Raw genomic sequence first — 25,762 nt, 5'->3', positions numbered from 1 at the left:
CTCTTCCCACAACTGATGTAAGACTAATGGGTGTATAATTACTGGGACAATCTTTATCACTTCCCTTGAAAAGAAGAGTTACATTAGCTAACTTTCAATCCTCTTGTACCTGCCCACTATTCAAGGACTGACAAAAAATAATAGTAAGTGGCTCACATATCCAATCTTTAACCTCCTTCATAACCCTTGGGGAAACATAATCTAGCCTAGTAGTCTTATTGTTTTGTACATTTCCCAATTTTTCTTAACAAGCTCAGAATTAATGCAGTCGTTCTAGAGGTTATGCAAATGAAATATGACAACTGTAAGATGGAAAAAAATTATTTTTTATTCTTAGCATGGAAATCACCACCCACTCAGACATACTTAGTAAGGGGATCTGAAATTCATAGACAAATCTTTAATAGAAATACTTTATTAAAGGTATAATTTTCCTAAACTGAAAATGTATTTCCAATAGATACTTACCTACAAATTCCCACCAATAAGAATGAGACACACCTTCCTGGCACAGCTGGCTCCCTCTATACCATATAACTCAATCTTCCCATGGAGATTAGGCAAAAAAGAAGTACTGGAATTGGGGAGGAAGTAGATGTTAGTACCTATTGGAAAGTATCTATCAGTTTAGGAAAATTATAACTTCTGATATGATACCTTACTTCCTCTAACAAAATATACAGAATTCCACATTGACATGACAGAGGGACCAGTGCAAAATTTACCTATATGAGCACACTTCAGAAAGCATCTGAAGAGAGCCCATAGAGTGACATCTCTCTGTAGAGGAACATATCCATGGGAGACTGAACCACATCTGAATCAGGTATACTCTACACCCATCATGAAAATACGTGTCACTAAATCAGGCAGTAAAATTGCCCAACCTTAAGCAACTGGACATGCCAAATGGTGTAGAGTGGCTAGGATGTGACAGACCACAATCGGTGGGTCAAATCCAATCCAAATCCAGGCAGCATCGGGTACTTGTCTTTCAGTCTACAGTAGGAAGAGAGTCCCAACCATTTTCACCTCAAACTTAGGAAAAATAACTTTCATTCCAACCACCCAAGCAGGGCAAGTGTACAAACCCAGAACACAACTAAAACCAGGCCACCCAGAAACCGACATCCAAGTGACAATAGGAAGGAGGAATGCAATGTGGTGATTCACTCAAATCCAAAACCAGGCAACATTGGAAATTTATCCTCCAGTCTGCAGTAGGACAAGGACTCCCTACCAGCCACATATGAGGATTTATGTTGGCTGGTCCAGCTCTAATCCAACATCATACCACCCTCGAAGTGACATACGGGCAATGGTAGGATGAGGGGTCCTAGCCGGAAGGGTGAATTGCAATTTAGTGGATCATCTCCAGTCCATAACAAACCAGATGGCATTGGATATTGTACATCTAATCCACAGTAGGAAGAGGGTTCACACCATCTACACTGACAGAATACCACTACCCTATTCTCAACTGCATGGGATTGAACACACTCAGAAGGATGCCTCCATGGTCCACTACCCCAGCAGCTAGGAGCTGGTTATAGCAAGGACCTTAAACTCCGCTCGAAGAGGAGGGAAACAACACAGTGGGGAGTCTGGAGGAATGCAACACTGAATAAAGTGCAATAGGTGACCACAAAACCCTATTTTTATCAGCACGCTGGCCCAGATTTAGTTAACCAGAATCGGAGGGATGGGCAGCTATACCAACACTGCTTTACTCATGATAGTCCATGAGCTGTTACAGTCTAGGGTGGACATAGTTCTTACCAAAAACACCCCAGAATGAACCTACTAGCAGTCTTGTGGAATATCTCATCTCATCAGTGGCCATTATAGACAAAAACAGCCATACAGTGTGGACTTATTGACTAGTATACCTAGACAGACACCACTCATCACAAACTGGGCTCTAAGATGTACATTACTGACCCTGAAAGGGAAATAAGGAAATATAAACTTACCCACTCACAGTTGAACTGAGGTGTGGAGAATGGCAATAGGTGGTATTCGGTATCCAGATGAGGAGATGGCCACATGATGAAGGTAATGGGAGATGAATGTATTAGGTGTGGTCCATATGACAGCCCGAATGATTTCTTCCAAAAAACAATGGAAATGGGCAGCCAGGGAAAGGTGCCGGATCTAATGAGAGGGCACTTGAAAAAGATGTTGGGAATTGGAAGACTGGGAAGAATAAGCCAATCTGATAAGCTGGTGAATCCATCCCATAAAGATGGTAGGAAAATATCACAAAGAAAGGAAGGGTTCCAGTGGATAAACAAAGAGGAATGACAAAAAACAGCCATGCTGGCAATATGGCTTTGTTGAGCACATACAGAACAGAGGAGACAATGTGGATCAGAATGGGAATATAAATAAGAAATGGAAAGAAGGGAAATAGGGGTGAATGTGATGTCATCTTCATGAGCCACCAACATTTTCGGAAAAAACTGTGATCCAGATATAGAGAACATGGGTATGGTAATAAAAGACACATGATACATCAAGGGTGAAAACATCAGACCAACAACAACAACAGGCAAAAGGAGCAAAAAATAGGACAAATGGTATAGGAAACAGGTGGCCAAAAGTTCAAAAGGAGGTAGGGTAAGGGCATTGAGAACCACAGTGAGGTCCCAATCAGGAAGTGGCATAAGATGAGGAGGAAAAAGGAGACAAAAGGAAAAAAACAAAAGGGAGAGGACCTAAGAGGAAAACACTTGACAGGGACAAGAGAAATGAAAGGTATTGGACAAGGCTGCTTTATAGCTAGCAATGGTACAAACAGAAAAACCATTGTTGAACAGCCAGATAAAAAAATTAGACAAATGACAAACAGTAGAACGGGAAGGGAAGTAACCATGGCACAGAAACCACCCGTGAAAAACATGTCATTTTCTCTGATACACTAGTAAGGATGAAGGATGGACAGAATGGGAAAAAATAGAAGCCATCCAAGTGAAAAGCCTGGACCACTTTGCAAGGGGCCGGACAAACACCATGCATAAAGGCAGAGTGTAGGGACGTTGGGTTCTCATAGGATAGAGGGGGATAGTGGAAGTGGTAATGGAAGTGCTGACTGAAGGAGAGGAAGAACCAGAAACCAAGGTTGAGCAGGCAAAAAAGGTGCAATAAGAATGATCTGACATGGAGTGGACTGGAGAATGGTTAAAACTTGGGGAAGGAGATGGATAGATAGATAGACATACAGGTAAAGATGGGACCAATCCTAACTGAAAGCATCCACTGCAAAAGCCAAAGTATGTGGGATTGGGGACCAAAAACGGGGTAATTTGGAATTGAAATTGGTAGCAAATGCATGCAGAAGAGAATACCCCACTAACCTCAGAACCACCAAAACACCTGAGGATTGAGGGACCACTCCATGGCAAGAACTTTGTCGGGATGAGACAGTTCATCTGCAACAAGATCAGAGCACTGGAACCTGACATGCCAGTAGGCATGTCCAATGAGAATGGACCAAGAAGTGGAGTTCCAACATCTGAAAACAAAGCAACTGTGAATGGGTGCCCCCTTGTCAATTGATATACGAGACAACAGTCGAATTGTCAGAATGGATCACAACCACTTTGTCCCATATTAAAGGTAGGAAATGATCCAGAGCCCAATGAACAGCAAGAAGGTCTAGCATACTGATGTGTATATCCACCTCAACTGAATACCACTGACCTGCAATTTCCTGTGTATCAAGGTACGCTCCCCAACCCAACAAAGAAGCATCCATAAAAAGATGCAACTCCGGACAGGGAAGTGGAAGGGGAACACCTATCATGGTGTTATCTTGGTGGAGCCACCAAACAAAATCAATGTGCAGGGAGGGAAGGAGAACAGAGTCAAGGTAAATCCGAGCAAGATTCCACTGATTATGCAACACCCATTGAAGAGTGCACATGTGAGCACGGCTTAAGGAAACTCACATGCAGTACAAGAAAGTGAGAATTGAGCTTTGAGAACTAACAGTTCCATCACCTACAAACAAAGTGGAGAAGGTTGGGCCCAACTGAAACAAGAGTTCAATTACATTCCCAAGTGGATAAGGTATTGGGTCAGAAGAAGAAAGGATTTCTCCAACTTGACAAGCCAACCCACCTGAGCCACCTCTCGAGAAAGCAACTGGATGTGCTCAAGAGATGTCTGATGGGACAGAGCTAATAGCAGCTAGTTGTTCAGGTAAGGGTGGAACCACAGACCGTGTGAATGAATAAGTCAAGCAAAGGCCCTGAATATCCGACAGAATATGTAGAATGCAGATACCAAACCAAACTGTAAAGTGCAGAATTGAAAAACTCAACCCTTGTGCACAAAACAAAGATAACATCTGGATGTTGGGGAAATAGGAATGTGCAGGTATGCATCCATGATGTCCACTTTCACATCCAAAGATCTGGAGTAAATGACAAAATGAAGGTTGAGGAAAGATTCTATAGTGAAATGAGGAAGGTCACGAAAACAGTTGAGTCAGAAAAGATCTTTAATAGGACACCAGTCCCTGGTCTTCTTTGGAATGACAAATAACCTGGAATAGAATCATCGAGAAGGATGACTAGCGAGCAAAAAATTCTGTGCATATAGAGGGCAGCAGAGGTAAGGTGTCATACCAGAAAAATCTGTTTTGTGTACAACAGACTTGTAATGTATACTAAAAGTTTGCCAAATTTCAGTTAGATACATGTACTAATTTGAGGGTTATAGTACAAATAGTTTCACAGTTCTTAGATTGGTGAAACTGACCATCCTCATTCTTTTTTACTGCTATAATCTGGTACCACTGACCTGACTTCAGCCTAATGGATGATACACTTATCCTCTATCATTCTAACTAGTTGACAGATTCATTGAAGAGTGGATTGACTCAAAGGTGTGTTCTGCACACTCACTAGGAATTATTTTATAGAAATGGTTTTGCTTTATTCTGAATATCCTTCAGTTGTTTTGAGCACTATGTTTTATTGTATATTTTAATTGCATCCAGCCAGTATTTTATCAACACAAAAAATATTATATTTAATGGTGCAATTTCAAACAAGATGAAGTATTTTACTGTAAACAGTAGTACTACACTGATCCACATATATAAAAAATCTCAAAAAGTGTATGTTAAAGCTTCTCAAGGTGCTTTTTTTTCCTAATATGTGGGATATAGCGAGAATTCCACCTTGAATAGGTGAAGGGATAGAAATAAGCATCCTTTGAAAGCATCCAAAGAATACCCTAAAAGTGGGATCCTCATAGTAAGGACCATACATGGGAGACCGCATCACTTCTGTACCAGATATATTCTATGCCATTGTGGAAAGAGGTGTCACAGACATTGTCAAAAATGGTTGGATAAGGATTTGAACCACCTTATATCAAAATCTCAATCCCTTCGAAGAAATCTCAGAGAAGTAAATCTCTAGAGACAGTAATGTGGGTGAGATTAAAAAGGATGTGCCCCAAGGTGTAGAGTGGCTAGGGCGTGATGAACCGTACTCAGCAAGTCAACTGCATCCAAAACCCAGACACCAGGAACCAACATCCCTGTGGGGGTAGGTTAACCCTTTTGAGACGGGTCACAGGTGAAAGGCCACGTCATCTCATTTGTTGACTCGCATTCAAAATTTTACTGAACTATTATTTCATGAATTTATGTCAATAACTTTGGTATCAAACTATAGATTATAATTTAAATTTCAGAACTATATATTACTCAATATGTTTATTTAAAAGTAAATATAAAAAAAACCAGATAAACATCGATTTTTGTGTGTCATGTGGTATGTTCAATCCTCTCTCAAAAGAGAGACAAAAAGGCTCAGTGTGAACCATAATGTCTGAAGAAGGTGGGGAAAAAATACTGTGAAATGTAACTAAAAGGGGCTGAGGTAGGCCTAGCAGACTCTGCAGTAGAGGCCTGGGAAGGCAAGTCATAATCAGATTAAAGAAAATTATCAAAATCTCCATCATTCCGAACAAGTTCGGCAGTTTTAGAAGGAAGAGGAGCAATATTGGCAAAAGAGCCCAACCCCAGGGATCCTCACAAGCTACGTTAATTGTTAGAAGTATAAAATATAAGTAATTATGTTATATTGTAAAATTAAGTAAGTATGTATTGACAATAAAAATGTATTAGATGATGTGTGTTGAATAAAACAATATATTTAACCTAATTTACAATTGACCAGTAAGATGAATTACAGGTAAGTCTAAAATAACAGACACTTGTTAAGCCTTATCTAACATTGTAGTACAAAGTATATCACTAAGTTCTAATTTAAAACCCTAACTTACAATAAGTATTTACAAATCTAACTAAACTTATGTTATTGAACTCAAATAACTACAAATGCTAATATTAATATCAAAAGATATTCAAAAATCTATAACAGTGTAACAGCTTATCTGTCCAAAGTCGGCAGACTGTATTCAAAATGTGAGGGCTCCCAAACTCGAGGCCTGACAAAGATCAACTCATATAACAATTAATCTCCCAACGAATTAAAGCTGACAATTATTCAGTCGAGTACCGCCACCTTAAACCTGTGTAATTGTGCTGGAAGTAAATGATATCACTTTAGAAGTGGAAACATAATCTTTGGTGAAAACCATAAAAAAGTTAAAACTGTTAAAGTATGAAAAAAAAAGAGAAAAATATTTCCACCTCGTATGAAATTTAAAAACAAAAATGTTGGAAAAGAGCACAAACAAAAAACATCTTGACGATAGCACTGCCAAACGAGCAGTGAAAGTTTGGTACACTTGAATAGAGGGAGTCACATGCGTCATAAGGATGCATCACACTCCTACTGGTGGAGGGTTGTCACATGATAATTTGCATGCAAAATGCAGTTGAACCACAATGACTGTGGTGAACATGGGAGTGCAAGGCTTGTGGTATGCAAAAAAACTTTTCTGCATATAGAGGGCAGCACTGAATGAGAATAACTATATCTGTGAGAGGAGGTAATGTGTCGTATTGGAATTAAATTTATGGAGTAAAAAATATACAGCTTATTGTATGCCACTGAAAAATGATGAAATTGATCTCCCAAAACTTTAAAGTTAAAATATTTTCATTTATCATCAAAGTGCAAACAATCCACTTCCAGCTTAGTGTTTCTGCCAAAAAACAGTTTGTTTGAAAAACCAGAAATTTGTCCATAAGTCAGTCATTACCATCCCTCCCTTAATACAAGAGCATGTATTGATCATCTAAATCAGCAGTTCCCAATATTTTCCTCTTCTCAAACCCCTCGAGTAATAATAATTTTTTGAGTAAACCCCTTTTAAACAGTAATAAATTTTGTAAAAAAAAATAACTTTTGAACATGTTGAATTTACTGAAAATAAAAAGTTTCTCTAACACATTTGCAGTTAGTACCCAGTAAAATTGAAATACAAATCTTGAAACATAATAAAAATATTGAAAACAAAGCCATTTAACTAAAACTAATGAGATTTCTGAGCTTGTTTTGAAGAACACAGTGCTTTAAAGTTCAGGTCAAGAGAAGAGACAGTCTTAAATCTGGTTCTGCATCAAGCTATTTTTTCCATAAATATTTTAATAATATAGAAAGATATTAAAATATTGGTAAGAACTATAGAACCAGAAAAGTTAGAGAGATCCCATTTCCAAATTTTTTCTCACAAACCCCTTAGAATTATCTCTCAAATCCCTAATGGTTTACAAACCACCGGTTGGGAAACGCTGATCTATACCAATACAATTTATCATAAATATTATAATTCAGGGCTCATGTTGATGCTTTTCAGTTTATAGATTTTTAATAAATTTTAATACCTTGTGATGAGATACCCTGTGAATAAAAGCATTAACATAAAATCTCACTTTACAAAATTAAAATACTAAGTTATGAAGGTAAATTTACAAACTCTTATTACAAAAGGAATTTAATGAATAAATATAATAATATAAGTATTTTAAAATCGAAAATGCAATGACAATAGTCATACCAGCAAACAATAAACTTCCTTTTGTTTAAAACATTCTAGCTTATCAATATTGGTGATATAATAAAACAGATAAACATAAACTGATAGATTTTGTAATAAAATGTTAAGTAAAATATATAAATAAAAGTTTGTGGTTAAGATAAAGAAATTAAAATATAAACATTTTGACATTTATTAAATAAAAATACATAACTGTACACTGCTCTGAGAATTTTTCAGTTACTTTTAAATAAGAGCCAAGCAGTGAATGCTTTAAACTTTCTTCATATTCCAAACAGCTATTCAATAACTTAATTCTTTAATAGTCACCTTGGTGAATGGCTAGTGAAATAGAAAGTTTGTTTAAACAACCCTTGTAATGTACATGGCTGTAATAAAGTTCAACTATAAACCACATCAGTAACATTGGGCTTAAATAAAAAATCTAAAAAATTTATTTCAACTTAATATAAAATCTATTACTTTTACATATGATGGTTATTATTTAATAAACAGTTCAATTCAGAGCAACATCTACATAGGTACAAACAGATGTGACACAAAAAATTAATGTAATATACTGCAATTACTTATATAGATGCAGGCAGATGAGAGGGGAAGTTACTGAAAATTTTATCAATGCATAATTTTTTATTGAAAATAAACAGTTTGTTATTGGAAAATCTACACAGAAACCTGACCTGGAATATAGTTTAATACAACAATGACTCTTTGTGAGACTTTAATGTACAGATCAAGTTCATAAAACATCACTGTGTCACTTACAATCATGACATAAAGAATAAAATGTTGTATACTGAATGTATATGTTTCAGTGGTACATGTCTAGCATGTGGAACAGTGGCAAAAGTCAACTTAACACTCCAGAGCAATCATTGTATGTTATTATCATAAATACAGTTATTTACAAGACTTATTTTATAGCTAGTAGGAATTTTAATATTTTTTAATATTTTGGTAAAGTACTATTGGTACCTTTGTATCTTAAAGCCAATATACCCACAATGATAATATGCCTTTGAATAGAAAAAAATAAATACTGATTGTTGTAAACCACCTATTTTCCTTACATGATCCAATAAAAACTGCAGAATGTTTAACTAAATTACATAAAATCATAAACATATTACAGAATTAAGCACAAGTAATTCATAAAAGTCTTAAATTATATAAAAATTTAGCTATACTCTTTGGAAAAGCAAAGCAAAAAATGGAATAAAATGTTTATGAATACTCACAAGCTATACCGTCGTAAGAAGGTCTTATAACACACTTTACAGGTAAATCTTCGTTTCCTAGAATGAATATGTCGGTGGTTTGCAAGGGAACGGGAGCTAGCAAACACTTTGTCACAATACACACAAACCTTTTTCCCAGAAAAAGTTGAAGATTTCACCCCTGAAGTTCTTAACTGCAGCTTAATTTTGTTAGGATTTAGGGACTTGTATTTAATACCTGAAAAATTTAGTCAATATTAAGGCAATCTTAACATATTGTTTTGGAGGAATTATCAGATAACCAGTACATGACGTAATATGTTTTCTTATTTATATATATATAAAAAAAAGTCAAATCTTAAAAAACAAAACAGGCTCATGTTAACTAGTACTATCAAATGGTTCTTTGAAACAAGATCATATTAACTCTCTCGCTACGGGTTCAGTCGATTCGATCTACAAATTGATTCCAAATGGACCTATGGAGTTTTCATACTATAACTTCTATGCTTCGTGCATCTCTCCAAAATTTACTAAGCCTTTAGTAAGCATTAGGAGTCATTAGCAGACAAAAAAAATCAGAATTTTTAGGTAAAGTATTTTCACTAAAAATTTCTCCCTGAATATATGGAACCAAAGTGTTGAATGCTCCAAAGGCTAAGTGGTTTTCATGTTAAGATTAAGAATACTTTTCTTCATTTGTAAAATCTCAAATTTCTTTAGCTCAATCTCTAAAACTTCCAAAATAAATTTCCAATTTTTGTTCAGTAACACTTTATTTTATCTGATATTTTCTCTACCCTAACTCTATACATGGTTGGTAAATTTGACCAACCTCATAACCATCAAGAAATAAAACTAAAATAAATCTAAATTAGCCTCTTTTTCTTTCTAGAATGAATTCAAATTGTAACATGAAGATATATTTGTTTATGCTAAATAGCTTTAACTCTTTCCACGAGTCAAAGGCCATGTCATCTCGTTTGTTGACTCGCATTCAAAATTTGATTGAACTACTATTTCATGAATTTATGTTAATAAGTCTGGTATCAAACTGTAGAATATCCTTCAAATTTTAGTATTATACATTATTCAATTTCATAACTTAAAAGTAAATATTAAAAAAACACAGTTAAACATTGATTTTTGTGTGTCACATGGTATGTTGAATGCAGCACTGCTTCAAATTAGATGTTTGTTATGTCAAAATACTAAGTCTATAGCTTCATACAGTACTGACAAGCTAGAATATAAAGTAAGAACCTCTTATCTTTTCTATTTGCTAAAATATCACTCATGTACTGAATCAAACACAGTGGCCCCCGCCCATCTCTTTCCCTTTTTGGAAACGCTCTCTTATATACACTTACTTCTATATGTGACATGAATAACCAATCGAAAGATCAGAATGTCCCCCTAGTGGCTTTCTCAGCTATTTTATATTGTTATGACACCATCTCGTTCTTTCAAACCAAATTTTCAAGTAAAAAGGTTGTGTCTTTAGTCTGCTCAAAATTTCATATTTTTTGAGACCAAAATACAGCTTAGTTACTAAGCTTGATAAATTATAGGAGAATTCTATGGTATTTATATAGTAATTTATGATTTTTTGGTTATTCAATTGTATATATAAAACCTAAAAAAACTTATTTCGTTTCATCTCCTCCACATGCAAAATTTAAAAAGACTTAGCAACCTAGTCAAGCAGCAACCAAGTACAAAGGTCATAACTAGAAGAGATAATTGTTTGCTTTACTTCTTTATTTACTGTTCTGAGTTTAAGAAAAACAAGTTTAAGAACTTATTTCTAAATAGCAAAAATCTATATACATATATAATGTATAATAATTGAAATGTGACTGTATTTTACAAAATAATAGTCTACTAAAACACAGCCAAGATGGGTCACTTTGTAAAGACTAAAGGTCAGTTTTATATTATTGGATACAGTAGCATGAGTGCACATGGGCCACGTCATTGTAACTTCTGTATTGTTAGCCAGGCATGGAAAAGACAATATAATAAAAATAATACATATATATATAAATGTATAATGTTATGAGATTTAAGCTATTTACTCTAAACATTTATGTTTTCGTGTTATATTTTGTAGTCATTCTAAAATGAAAAAAAGCATAATTTATATGTATTTCCTAATTTTTTAAAATATAGTTATGAGACTGGTCAAATCGACCAAACCCGTACAGAGATTCGTTACTGAAAATAACAAATGAAATATAAAGTTTTTTTCTTAAGAAATGTTTGATAACTACCTGGATATTATAAAGATTTTGCATGTGAACTTTGAAAATTTTCTGATGCACAAAAGTATTTTTAATCTTAAAATGAAAATTACTTTGCATGTTATACAGGCAACATGTGAAAAGAAAAAAAAAAGCACGAGAAAAACACTGAAAAACCTTAAGACTCAATAAAAAAATTGATATTTTCTGTATGAAAGCATTGTAATGTTTACTGATAATCTGCCAAATTTTGTTAACATACACTTGCTAATTTAAAAGTTACAACATGAAAACAAGCACAAAATGGTTATAAGGTCAGACCAAGGGACTGAGCCCATGCTGAAAGAGTTAAGCAGCTAAGAAAATAAAAACAATAAGCAGGATAGATATGAATTTTTCTTCATTAAAAATACTGCAAAGGGGACATACATACACAATAATTAATTAAAATGAAATTAAGTCTCAAAGTATACAAGTCCAACATTTTTTTTTATTTATTTTCCCAATTATTATACCACTAGCATTCATAAATCAGTTTCTTGTTTTTACTTTTGTCAATATAATTGGCAGAACTCCATGAAAACTATACTTTTTACTAATTACCTAAACATATATGTATATCATAGCAATTCCACCTCAAGTTCCACAAAGGGTAAAAAGGAATTTATATCCATTAGATTCATTAGACTAGGACTCGGTGGCCAAACATTCTAATGTATCAAATTAAACTTGAACAGTTTGACATAAACATTTATACTATATCTTTTCAGGGGTAATTCTTATTCAGGTTTGCTCAAAAGTCATGTTTTTTAAACCCTGAAATGAAACAATTCCATGTACCTTGAGGGAAAAATATACATTTTTTCTGTTGCTACTAAAGTATAGATTTCTATGAAAATACATGTATATGTACAGTCCCCCACATAAAGAAAGATCTATCTTTTAAAAGTGCTTGGAGTATAAGATTTCTTACTCTTGTCATTAATCGATTTTTTGACTCTATACATTTTCCTAAGATCATGAATACACGAACTGTTCATGGGAAACTTGTGTTCTTTTTATGAAGATTTATTACAGATACATTTTTTGCACATACATGCATGAAAGACATACAGGTTGTTTCTTTGTTTTAACGGCAAAACTAGTAAGGCTATCTGTGCCATCCCCAATTTTGAGCTGCCTACCATAAGGAAGCAACTAGTCAAAACACTCACCTCTGACCCTTAAGTTACTCTTTATTAATGAACAGTGAGATTGACCATCAAATTATAATGCCATAACAGTTGAACAGGCTTACCAACTGAGTTTAGACCCAACAACCTGCACGTTACGAGTCAAACACACTACCCACCTCATCATGCAATAAACAGATAAATAAAGCTAAGGTATAATTTACATTTTGGGGAGGGGGGGGGGGAGAGAGAAAGAATACAAAATCAAAACATTCAGTAGATGTTACTATGTGTAAACAGGCTCACAATAACAGTTACTTAGTTTTACATAACTCTACTCTAGATATTGGAATGTAAAAGTGAGTGTCATGTCCTTTTTTATAGAGTTACATTCAAAATTTAATTGAATTAATTTATTATCAATGTCAGTAAATTTTTCATCACAACGTAGTTAATAACTCAAATTTTGATATGTTTCAATTTCCTATATTCAAAAAAAGATATATTTATATAAATTCTCAATCTTGATTTCTTTATATCACACAACTTGTTCACTTAAAGTTTCCCCTATTAGATATTCTTTCCACCTAAGTTTAAGCTTTTGACTTTCAATAAAAATTACAAATATATAGTATTCATATTTTAAAGACAAAAACTCATTATATAGCCTTCAATAATCTTGATTTACAGAGATATAAACCAGAAAATCAAACTATATGCTATGCCCTCGTATCATATACTGTCTTTCAAAATATGTCAATAATTCTCTCTGATGTTTGCTAAAACATTATTTATAACCAATAGAAAGAATTATATAATGGGATAGTTCATTCTGATTATACTTTTTCAGCAGTTCAGCTATACAATAATTAATTAGAATTACAGTCTTAACTGTATACAAGTCCAAAATTGTTATTATTTACTAATTATTATACCACTAGCATCCATAAATCAGTTTCTTGTTTTTACTTTTGTTAATATACTTGGCAGAATGCCATGAAACCTTTACTTTTTACTAATTACCTAAATTTATATGAATATCATGTTAATCTTAACATGAAAATCAGACTAGTCAGAGTCTGAGTGACATTATGACTATAAATTTACAGAGAAACCTTTAGTAAAAACAAGTTAAAAACATGACTTTCTGTAATCTTTATTAAAAGCTTGCCAAATTTCATAAAGATACACTTACAGCATTGAAAGTTATAGTATATTAAGTTTCATTCTTACATGCTAGTTGAAAGGTCAGTCAAGATGACTGGACTTGTATATGTAGAGTTAATGGGTGAAAATTAAGGATTTACTAGACAACCCGTTGGTTCACCCATTATTCAGAGGTTATGAAGAATTCAAGCTGATTTCAATCTTGCACCAAAATGAAGGTTTATTTTGAGATAATTTAATTAAATATTTCAATCTACTCATGTTATTCATAATTCAAGAAAAGATATTTTTTTGTTGATCAGGAGTAAAAGTAAAGACCATTTCATTTTTCAAAAAAGTGAAGTTAGAATTTTCAGGTATTGTGAAAATTTGTACAATTGTATAATTAGTTCATTATGTTGTGGTCTTTCCTCTTAAACCTTCTAAAAATAAGAAACAGTAACACTTTATTTTTTCTTTGAATTACCTACTATAACCAAGGCACATTTTTGAGAAATTCTTCAAGATCTTGTTTTTGTCATCTTATGCCTTTTAATGAAGATGGGAACATTGACAGGGAAATAGGTTTGAACGAAAAAGTTTCGTGAAGAGCGCGAACTGTAGTGTGATGTAAAATTACTCATGCTAGAAATTTTCATAAAAGTGACCTGAAAAACGATGCTAACTCAGTAACCCATGGCCCGATGAAGTTTTGTAAAGAGCGCAAACGGTAGTGTAAATGATTTTTTGACTGAGAAAGTAAGCAAACAAACAATCTCAGAGTTTTAGTAGCATATACATATATTCTTCAAGATCTTGTTTTTGTCATCTTACGCCAGTGAAAATGGGAACAATGACAGGGAAATAATATAATAGCTAATGCTCGGCAAGAGATTTTCATTTATGAAATTTTGTTGTTGTTCTTGACTTGATTTTTATTTTATTACCTCGTCTCCATACTTACTATATGCAAGTAATCAATAATATTGTAGGTCTATTTTATTGTTGTTTTCAATGCACCATTATAACACATTTTCAACTCATCATTTAATTTCTGTTGTGTATATATTGTTGTATAGAAGATATTTTAAAGTGATTCATCAGGTGGAAAACAAATATAGATAGATAAACTGATATGTGGCACCATCTAGTGTACCTAAATTCATCTAGAAATTTTCATAAAAGTGACCCGAAAAACGGGGCTAACTCGGTAACCGTGGCTCGATTTTAACGAAACTTGTTTTATTCTGTTTCTATTCTCATTTCATTACAAATATGGCGCTATTGTGTGCCGTTGTTGCTATATTTAATTACAGACAAGCAAACAAACAATCTCAGAGTTTTAATAGTATATAGATAGAGAAATTTCCTTTAGTAAGGTGAAATTGAAATACTAAAATTACTAAAAAAAAATTGAAACATTTACATACCATTACACGTATATATACACCATAACTGCCTGAGGAAGTATATTATTGATTACTTAAAATACATTACACCTATCTTTTAAAACACAATCAAATTAGATTTCACGTAAGTTACTTACCTAACAGTTTTCTACCAGCACTGGTTCCACCTACACTTCCATTCTGAACTAAAGATTCACTACTAGGATTAATTGTCTGAAGTGAAGGATGGGTGTTGGAAAATGTTTTCAGGAGGTCCTCATAGCCTTTCCCATCATCTATTAAACTAGACGTTGTGTTTGTGGTAGAATCTGGTAAAATACTTTCTTCTTCACAGGCATTCTTTTCAGAAACAAGAAACTCACCTACACCTGTTTGCAAAGATGTAGTTTTTGTAAAAAAATGAGACATACCATAGTATCTACCTTGACATCATACAACACTCAAAGTGCTCCCTTCTTTTTTGTTATACTTTTCTCCAAGTAAAAACTATATTTTTTTTTTTTTATGTTTTACTAATTAATATTCATGTTTCTGATTAATTTTATGTCCGCTTAACTTCAAACTGTATTTACTGACAAGCACATTCAAGTTTTAAGTAGTAGTTATAGTGGGATAGTATGCACTGATATTCATATCATTTAGAAAAAAATTGTTGTGTGACACACTGGCAAAAACAATAAATACAAAAGAAGAAAACAATAATGTTATAATGCTGCAAACACTCTACCCACACCTCTTTGACTTATCATCAAATATATTTGGCTTTACTGTCTCTGCAATTATAGAGCAAGTATATTGTTTCAACTCAGGTAACTGTCCTTATTCTCTGGAAACACCAATTGATACAGACACACAAACATGTGCATCTCAGAAACACCAATCATTATAAGCACACAACTATGTGCATATCATAAACACCAATTATTATATGCACACATACACACAAATATGTGCATCTCAGAAACACCAATAAATACACACACACAAATATGTGCATCTCAAAAACACCAATAAATACACACACACAAATATGTGCATCTCAACACTTTTTCAAACCAAACAATGTGGTACTGCATTTATTTATTTATTGCTTTTGAACACATTTACATATGTTTTCTTTGCTTGACCACTGCTTAAAAATTGCCAAGGTATATTTATTGATACTACCACAACAGTCATGTAATGTTTTATTCAAGTTTTCAGTTGTTGCATTGAAAAAATATAATATAAAACACCTAAAACTACACAAATTATTACCGAAATTATCTTTACAAAAATGGTTAAAGAATAACATGTCCAAGCTCTCTTGTATAATCCTTATGGTTCTCAATGTGCTTATGATGAAATTGTAATTAAGATATAATCATTTTAAGTATGATTGTTGTTTTTTTTAAACTTGTATATTTAACTACTGACCAATGTTCTTAAGTACACTTACATAAGGGCAAATACTCAAATGTACAGAAATCTACAAATAAACAATGCATATGTTCTGTTTTAAATAAGACTAAAAGACCCCCTCCATCACGTAAAGTTGCTTTACATCCAGTGAGTCACCACACAGCACTAGTACAATACCTTGTTTATAGTCTTATACTGTATTCTTTCTTTAATGTTACTTTTATAAACAACATTGGTTAGAACATTTAATATATCTAATTTTGTTATCTGTTATTATCATATATTTTTATTATAAAGATTATTTTGCATTGTAAGGTTAGTATATTGACTTAGGACTAACCTAAATCACCTAAGCTGGACGAATGTCATGACATATTACTGAATTTATGTCCGAAACTATTGGTAACAGCAAAAATACCCAAAAGATGAAATAATGCATTGTACTCATTTTAAGTAAGAACAGTACATTAAGTTAGCTATATTCATTACTAGGTTGACTTTCAGTTGTGATCTACATAGATAGCTTCCTATAATCGAAATTAATATTAATTACATACATTTAAAATATTAATAAGCATATTTACAACTAAATACTCAAAAAGCATTTAAGCTCTTAAAATTATTATAAAACTGAATTTTTGGTCCACAAAAATTATAGATCATTCTATTTTGACTCAATATAAAAAAAAACAAAAGACTTGGATCATGATACCCCAGTTTCTTTAATTTTATTTCAGCTCATAGAACTTTATGTACAAGTTAACTGTAACAAAGACCCCAATAAATCAAACACTGTATACATACTGTCCTTCTCAAGGTGTGTTCATGCAATCACAAACAGGATACTTTGAAGGAGTTTCATAATTACTAATTTTCCAATCTTGAGATATATGTAAATATGTCACCAAATCCTAAATATTGGTATCATACTGTCTGTTGTATGTTTAAAAAATAAAAACTTTATTAATCATCTGAACCATTAAAGAGTGATCTTTTGACACATTTTCCATCTCAGAAATAAAATCAAAGTAATGAAGAATTACATTTACAATAATGTACCTTATATTAATACCTGAATTTTAAAGACTTTTGTATGATAAAAGCAGAAAAAACTGATTTATTTAAAAATTTTCAAATTCTTATGTAGGCAATATAATATTTTTCTCATAAGGTTTTTTTAACTTTGTGTATTTGTTCTGCTGAATTTCATGCAAAACTACATGAGAACTATCTGCACTAGCATTCCATAACTTTTAAAACCAGCTAATTAACACCAACAACTTCAGGCTACTTCTGTCAGATTGAATAGAGATATATAATCATCACTTTTATAATGTATTTATGGTCCCAAAGTGTGAATGTCAACATTTTCCTAGACTAAAAATATATTTCCGATAGATACTTACCTCCCCTCACATAATAACTTTCCTCAGCTGACCTCTATATGCACAATGTTTGCTCAACATTAGCCTTGAGGTTCCCACCTAGCATCACAGTTTACATGTGGTATAGCTGCATTGTAGCATGCAAACGAGCATGCAACAACCCTCCATCAAAAGGAGTGTGACACACCCACTAGCGCAGCTGACTCCCTCTGTACTGTAGAGCACAATAAGCACTTTGAGATTAGGCAAATAAAAATATGAACCAGAAGTGTGGGGGGGGGTGAGTAGGATGTGTGAAAGGAGGTAAGTATCTATTGGAAATATATTTACAGTGTAGGAATATGTTAACTTCCGATGCAATATCTTACCTTCCGCTCATATAATAGCAAGAGGTTGAGGGACCAGTGCAAAAGTTACTTAAATGAACAGTCTTCAGAAGATGCCTAAAGATAACCCCTTTGTAAAGATAAGTGTTGTGAAACTGGGTGGAAACGACACAATTTTAATCAGTAATAGGATGCACCAGATGGTGTAGAGTGGCAAGGGCACTTCAGAATGTAATCAGTAGGTCATCTCCAGTCCAAAACCAGGTAGCACAGGGTATCTGTCATCTGGTCCAAGGTAGGAGGAAAATCCCAACTGTCTTCACCCCAAGCCCATGAAGCAGAAGGGAAAAGCAACTTCCATTCCAACAACCTAGCCAAGGCACATGTGCAGACCCAGTACACAGCCAACACATGGCCACCCAGAAATCTGACATCCAGGCAACAATAGGAAAGGGGAATTCAAACGTGGTGGGCTAACTCCAGTACAAAACCAAGCAGCATAGGAAATTTTTCAACTGGTCTGCTTTATAAGGAGAGCCCCTCCCAACAATATATGTGAGGACTTATGTTAGCTGGTCCTACACCAATCCAACACCAGACCGCCCAGGAACCAACATTCAGGCAGAGATAGGATGGAGAAAAGCCAGATGGAGGGGTGAACTGCACATGGTGTCCAGTCCAAAACTAGTGACATCAGGAATTTCTCTTCTGGTCCATAGTAGGAGGATAGTACTCACCATCTACACCAACACCCTACTCTCGACTGAGTGGAAGTGGTTACACTCAGGAAGAAGCCTCCATGGTCCACCACCCAACAGCTAAGAACTAATAAGTGGCAAAGACTTCTGTACTCCAGGTGGGAAGTCCAGAGGAACACAACACCATAAGACAGTGCAATAGGTGTTCACAAAAACCCAAATTTACAAAAACAGGCCATTCCCAGTTTATTCAACTAAGATTGGAGGGATGGCAGCAAAGATAAAGGGAACCACAACAAGGAGAAATAGGGTATTGAGAAGAGTAGCAAAAACACTTAGAAGAAGAGTGTCCAGATGAGAGTACAGCAACTTGAACACCAGAGGAATGAGGGACCAATCTATAGGTAGTATCTTAGCAGGCCTCAAGAAATGATCCACAACACGATTCAGTGCACCCAGAATACAACAAGCTATTTGACGTACTTGTATAGAATGGGCTCAGAAAAAGAGATAGATAGTGTGGAAACAGAGAGATCAAGACAAAATGTTCCCCCTGGTGATTGATAAATGAGAAAACTGCAGAGTTAACTGTATCATCAAGATACATCAATGAATCATTCTAAAAAAATCCTAAATTCAATGTACCACCAAAAATTCTAAGAGATGGATTATACGGGATGATTTGTTGTGGTACCAATGGCCCATGTGAGAGTTGAAACATGTCCCCCGTCTCTTCAAGGAAAGATAATAAGACCCAGATGAGACAAAGAGAAATATCCACTATGGGAGTAGTTTTATGAAGTTACCAGGTGAAGTATTTGAGTAAGGAAGGAGAACTGTTGAAGACAAGGGATCCTAAGCAAGGAGCTAGACTACATGCAGTCTATTCCAGACATTGCAAATGAGCATGACCCAAGGGGATAGAGACAGAACCTCCCACACAGTGTGGGATGGAGAATATATGGCATGGGACACCAATTGTTCCATGTCCCTCAAAAGAAGAGGTGAAAGCTAAACCCTGCAAATATATGAACAAAAAAAACACTTGAATGAGAAACAAAACGAGTGTGTGATGCGACTCCTTTAAGCTGAACCAACCAACCCAGACATTCCACTTCCCAAAAGAGGAGAAATAGGTGGCTGTAGGAGGCTTGTTGGGAATTAGCCAAATGAGAAAAGAAGCATGTGAGATGTCCACCTCGGGCATCCCAAGGCCTGGAGTGAAAGGACACGGTTAGAGTGAGAAATTCACCATGCGAAAGCAAAGGAAGATGAAAAAACTACTGAGACATGAAAGATGTAAGACTCGATACCTATCTATGGTTTCCCTGAGAACCACAAAAAAATGGGGAAAAAAACCTGGAAAGGATGAGAAACCCATCCAATAGTGATTAGAGCCATTAGGACCAACATTGCCAAGAAACAAGATCCCTTAGAAGATGTAAAATAATGGGAACAGGAAACATTAGAAGAGGAGAGGAAAAAACAAGGGTTAAGGCTCTGACAGAAATCCCAGTACTCGCCAATTGGCTGCAAAAGGAGGGCAAATATCCATAAACCCAATTAAACAGGCCATACTGACCCTGAGCCTATAGAACAGTCACTGCCAAGATTGACAGCACCGAAGTCTACAAGTGGTGCAAGGATAGATGGGAAGTGGTGACAGAGAGAAGAGAAAGCAGAATGACAGGAGACAGAGAGGCAAAGAAAGAGCACAGGAGAGATGGTAAACCAGTGAGGATAAGGCATAATATTGGCATGCAGCCCATCAAATGACACGAGAGATATAAGTATATCAGTAAAATAATACAGGCAGATGAAAGAAGCCAGAAGAAGGTATGCGAGATATTATGAGAGGCAAAAGCAACTGAATAACAAATGCATCACACCCCCAACCAACTCTAGCAAAACATCAACCAAATAAGAAGTTAAAATGCCAAGGAAGGTATATACACTGCTGTAGAAAAGGTAAGTGAATGAGCATCCAACGAATTCCCCACAGGGAAATGGTAGATTACCATGAAATGAAGGTTAAAGAACAAAAAATAACAGAAAAGGGTAATGGTGTAAGACAATGGTAGGAATACCTAAGCCTAAGAAAGATGAACAAAAGACAGAGGATCTGACCCCCAAATCTGAAGAAAACATAAGAGTTTAGGAGTAAAAAAAAGCAAGACAGCACAAGTCACACCTAGTTATATGAGGTAACAAAGGAAAGAGGATAAGGCATGTATGTTTCAAATTAGTGGTAAAAATAACTGAATATGTAAAAAACATACCTGAGAAACCTAGTAATGACTGAGGTAGAACCAAAACAATATGGGTACGAGGCAAAGGTAGATGAGAAAAACCCAGCACACTCCTATTAATGAAGAGTTATCACATGCTCATTTGCAAGCTAAAATGCAGCTGTACCATGTGTAAACACAAGATTCTAGATGGGAGCTTCAAGGTTAGTGGGGAGTGAAAATTGCACATACAGAAGACAGCACAGATTGACGAAAGCTATTATGTGAGTGGAGGTAAGGTATCATATCGGAAGTACATTTTTATTGGGTAGTAACAGAAAGTAAAACACAGAACCTCATGTACGTGTTTTATTTCTCTAACTGCAAGTTCTGCAAATAAAATTTGTTTCACATAATTAAAGATAATAATAGACTTAACTTCACAAATAAGCAATGCCCCAATTGAGATTTCACTTATTAATTTTCTCATATCTGCATTGTCAGATATAAAAGACTGTTTAGTGTACATAGTATTATCAATTTATTTATTTTGTGTTTGTAATTCATTGATGTTGAGGCTACTGAATGTTGTGTCCAATCTATTGATGTTCGAGGCTGTAGAGATTTCTAGAAGGCCTAAGTGATAGATATATATAAATAGCTACAACCAGACAAGCAGAACAATGAGAGAGTTAAAGTCACGGGAAATAGAAATTCAGTGAGAGAAAAGTTTGAAAACGCAAAGTTAACCATCGTAGGAGTGAAAGGCCTAATGGTTGATATGTAAGAATGAGATTAATAGTTTGAAAGAGATAAGGATAATAATTTGTCATGTCAAAGAGTGATCTAAGCTAATTGAACCTGTCAGTGTGGACTTGAAAAAAAAAGCAGATGATTATTGGAAGTACAGGATACAAATGCAGTAACTCACGTGACAGAGTAAGTGAATTATATACGGATACCAGTGAGATAAAAATAGAGAAAAATAGTTCAGCTTGTCAATGGAATTCTAAAGCAATTAAATTGGCCTAAGTGGACTTTTGACAAGAAGAAGAGAACTGTATAGTGTTTAAGATATGATTATGATTTCTATGGTGTAAAGAATTTTGTATATACATTCAACTTGTTTCTAATATATATATATATATATTGTTTTAAAAACAAGTGGAGTGCATACTGTTCGTTTATTGTCAAATTTATCGCCAACAAGTCACAGACACCTGCTGTGGAAGACTCCTTAACCCAACACACCCATATACTTACATTAATTAATATATATATATTATTAAAAAGTAAGTTCTTGACATACAGTTCTTTTTATATAACTCCAACTCAAAATTCGCACCACTGAACTAACTAACTGACTTACTCAATCAATCAACAAACTACCCTGCATTTTTATACATTCAAATCATTTCTAAACTATTAAGAAAATTCTATTAATTAAACCCAAAATTCATTGTGTGACATCAACACTCCCTCTGGTGAAACAAAATTTCAAACAAGTTAAAAAATCATAGTCGAAAACACTGTCATTTATTTATGCATGCTTTGTATGAATTTTAGCTCTTCACATATCACGTTTTAATTTGCTCATTTTGTTTCAGGCATTGCATCTACAAACTAATAGTTATTGGAAAAAAAATATTTGAGCTATCTCATTATGTATAGTTTTTCATACATTTCGTTTAGCCAAGCAATTTTGTTAATAATATTAAAAGCCAATTTCAATGAATGCAAAACACAGCTATGTTATCCCTTTACTATATGGCATGTGTGCTATAACATATGGACAATAAAGGACCATTTGTTCCTTCAAGGCTACCCTTGCATATCTATCCTCAAGAAAAGTAAAAACCTAAACCCAACCTTTATTTTTTTTTCAGGAAATCGTCAACTCCTCTCTTAAACACTAATGAAGTACTGGACTCCACTGCTATCAACAGCAACTGATTTCACAAGCCAATTACCCTTTTCGAAAAATAAAACTGTCATAACTGGAGCTTAGTCTATATTTTCCAAATCTTTGTGTTTTCTTGTACTTCTGTTTTTAGAATACAGAGAAAATAAGTTAAGAGATCTTAACCTATCCCTATAGGATAATTCTTTGATCCCAGTAATCATCCTAGTAGCCTCCTCTCAACTTTCCAATAATTCAATATCCTTTCTTAGAAAAAGAGGCCAAAACTGTACACAGTATTCCAAGTGAGGGCTAACTAGAATAAAATCCCTTTTCACTTGTGTTAAAGTATTTATAAATACACCCAAAAATTCCATTAGCTTTACTGCTAGAAACAAAGTACTGCCTTGATGGTTTCAGTGATTTATCCACCACTATGCCAATATAATTATATTCAATCATAGAATGCAAGACACAATGATACATACAAAAATATGTTCCTAGACGATGCTGAATGTGATTTCAACTGTGGGTAAAAGATTACTGTAGACTACATACATGATGACACTACATTTTTTTTAAAGTAATAGGTTTATAGTTTAGAGTATTATCAGTTCCGCACATCTTTATTAACATTTCCATTTATTTTCATTCAAGTACCCTCATGTGACTTAACAATTTAAAGAAGGTGTACAACACAAAAACAATTTTTTGTTTCCTAACCACAAAAATAAATTTTTACATATTCAGGATTATTTTCACCTCACATTATATTAATTACTGATGTCAAAATCTACCCTTTGCTGAAGAGAGAAAGAAACAAAGGCATTCAAAAATTAACTTTCTTGTCATTACCCAGAAAACAGCTAAATGATCAGGATACTGCTTATGAAAACATGGTTCAACCAAAAGTAAGAAATTTTAAAGAATAATTAAAAATAATTCATTAATGACTGTGTATCTTTTATTTTCAGTTTGTTAGAACAGACATTAAAAATGCATTTATGATGTGCAGTAATACTTGGTAACAAAATACTATCCTAGTTATATGTACCTTGCATCTTTAAGAGCCACCATTCCAGTCATTAGCTATAAACCAGCTGCCACAAACCACCATTCCTTCAGTGCTGTGTTTGACAATATTCCCCTCAAAAAATGACATTAGCTGCAACTGTGAGAATAAAGGGAATATGTAGATATCAATAAATATACATAAATTAATATATCTTTCTCTTTCCATGCAACTTTTTAAGACTTCAAAAATTATGTAAATTAAGTGTATCAAAACATTATCATTGAAAAGCAGGTCCTCACAAATGAAACATATTGTAATTAACTTCAATTAATAATAATTATGTAAAAGCTATTTACATAAAATCAAAATGTGTATAAGTTAGTTTTTAAGTTTCTGTTTCTGGTCATTGTTACGATGTTGAGACTAGTCTGGAATGAAAGAGATGTCTCTTTAACATTATCGAACTCCTTTTTATCTTTTGTTATGAGAGCCTACATTATAGTCTATACTATACATTTGTAATTATATAATGTATAGCGTTGTGTTACTAATATTATTCACATAGGCTTAACAGCACCAACGTTCAACAATGATATTGATAATTGAATAAAATTTTAACGCTGCCAACAAATCCAACGCATTTTTTATTATATTTACACAAAATAACGGGAAAAGGCTGATGAAAAAGAATTAATGAAATATATTTTATTATATATGAAACTATAACTTATTAATAAATGTATCCTCTAAAAGCAAAACCAAAAGTAATAAACTAATTCAGCAACTGATGTTTTATCTCTAATTAAATAACTTTTATGTCCTACAGTATACATACGGTTACAAGAACAGTATGACAGAAAAAAAATCCGGAATTAGCTCGACAAACCTACGAATCAAACATGAATAGAAGTCACTTTGCGTTTGTCCATGAAACATTAATACACAATCCCATCGCAGAAAAAATCACCCGTCATCCCCTTTAACATTTGTTGAACCAATAGGACTACTATCCCGTTTCTGCAATAATCTTCGATTCTGTTACAACTGATAACAACGCCCTCACCTTGGTCTTCGTACAAACAATGTACAGCATTTTTGACTTAGTCTGCATTTATTTATTATTTTTGCCCCCCCCCCCAAGTGGTTCAGTAGTAAGTCTTATAACGATAAAAATTGGGTTTCGATATCCGTGGTGGGCACAGCGCAGATAGCCCATCATGTAGCTTTGAGCTTAATTATTAACAAACAAATTATTTATTGAGATGAATTAATAAACAAAAATGATTCATCGAGATCACACAAACCATAATTTGTTAGAGTTCAAATTCAACTAACTTGTAAACTTCACAGCTCTTAAAGCATTTTTTTCTTATTTTAGTATTAACAATTGGAATAACCAAAGGTTTAATATCCAGAATCATTTCAATTTAAAAATGTGACTAACTTGGTTAATTGTGTTAACAAGCGCGTCAGCATTAAATATTGTTACGTCTCTGTTTGTTTGTTAAATTCCCGGTATAAATTCTCCCCGAGGAACTTCAGCGATAAAAGTCCTTTTTTAAATAAAACTAGTTTATTATTTCTCGATACAACTTTATAATACACAGAATTTATACAGTCACTTTAACTTAAACAC

The 25,762-nt window shown here is 33.9% G+C and overlaps 1 protein-coding gene across 4 annotated transcripts in view; it reads right to left on the bottom strand.

Moving 5' to 3' along the window:
- LOC106465260 overlaps positions 1–25,112 on the bottom strand; it is a 67,592-nt gene extending 42,480 nt beyond the window's left edge. For 2 of the 4 annotated variants that reach the window (XM_022393123.1, XM_022393126.1), the window contains exons 1-4: positions 25,013–25,112; positions 24,166–24,282; positions 15,311–15,541; positions 9,225–9,441 (exon numbers count right to left, since the gene is read on the bottom strand). In XM_022393123.1, the coding sequence (XP_022248831.1) occupies positions 9,225–9,441; positions 15,311–15,541; positions 24,166–24,172 (455 nt within the window). In that variant the 5' untranslated portion in view covers positions 24,173–24,282; positions 25,013–25,112. Of the gene's footprint in view, positions 1–9,224; positions 9,442–15,310; positions 15,542–24,165; positions 24,283–24,687; positions 24,706–25,012 lie in introns of those variants that run through there. The other 2 variants (XM_022393124.1, XM_022393125.1) reach the window with 2 other exon arrangements.
- Between the last annotated feature and the right edge of the window lie 650 nt (positions 25,113–25,762).

The sequence above is a fragment of the Limulus polyphemus genome, unplaced genomic scaffold, assembly GCF_000517525.1.
Source record: "Limulus polyphemus unplaced genomic scaffold, Limulus_polyphemus-2.1.2 Scaffold1888, whole genome shotgun sequence".
NCBI classification, from domain to species: domain Eukaryota; kingdom Metazoa; phylum Arthropoda; class Merostomata; order Xiphosura; family Limulidae; genus Limulus; species Limulus polyphemus.
This window is presented reverse-complemented; position numbering and strand designations above follow the sequence as displayed.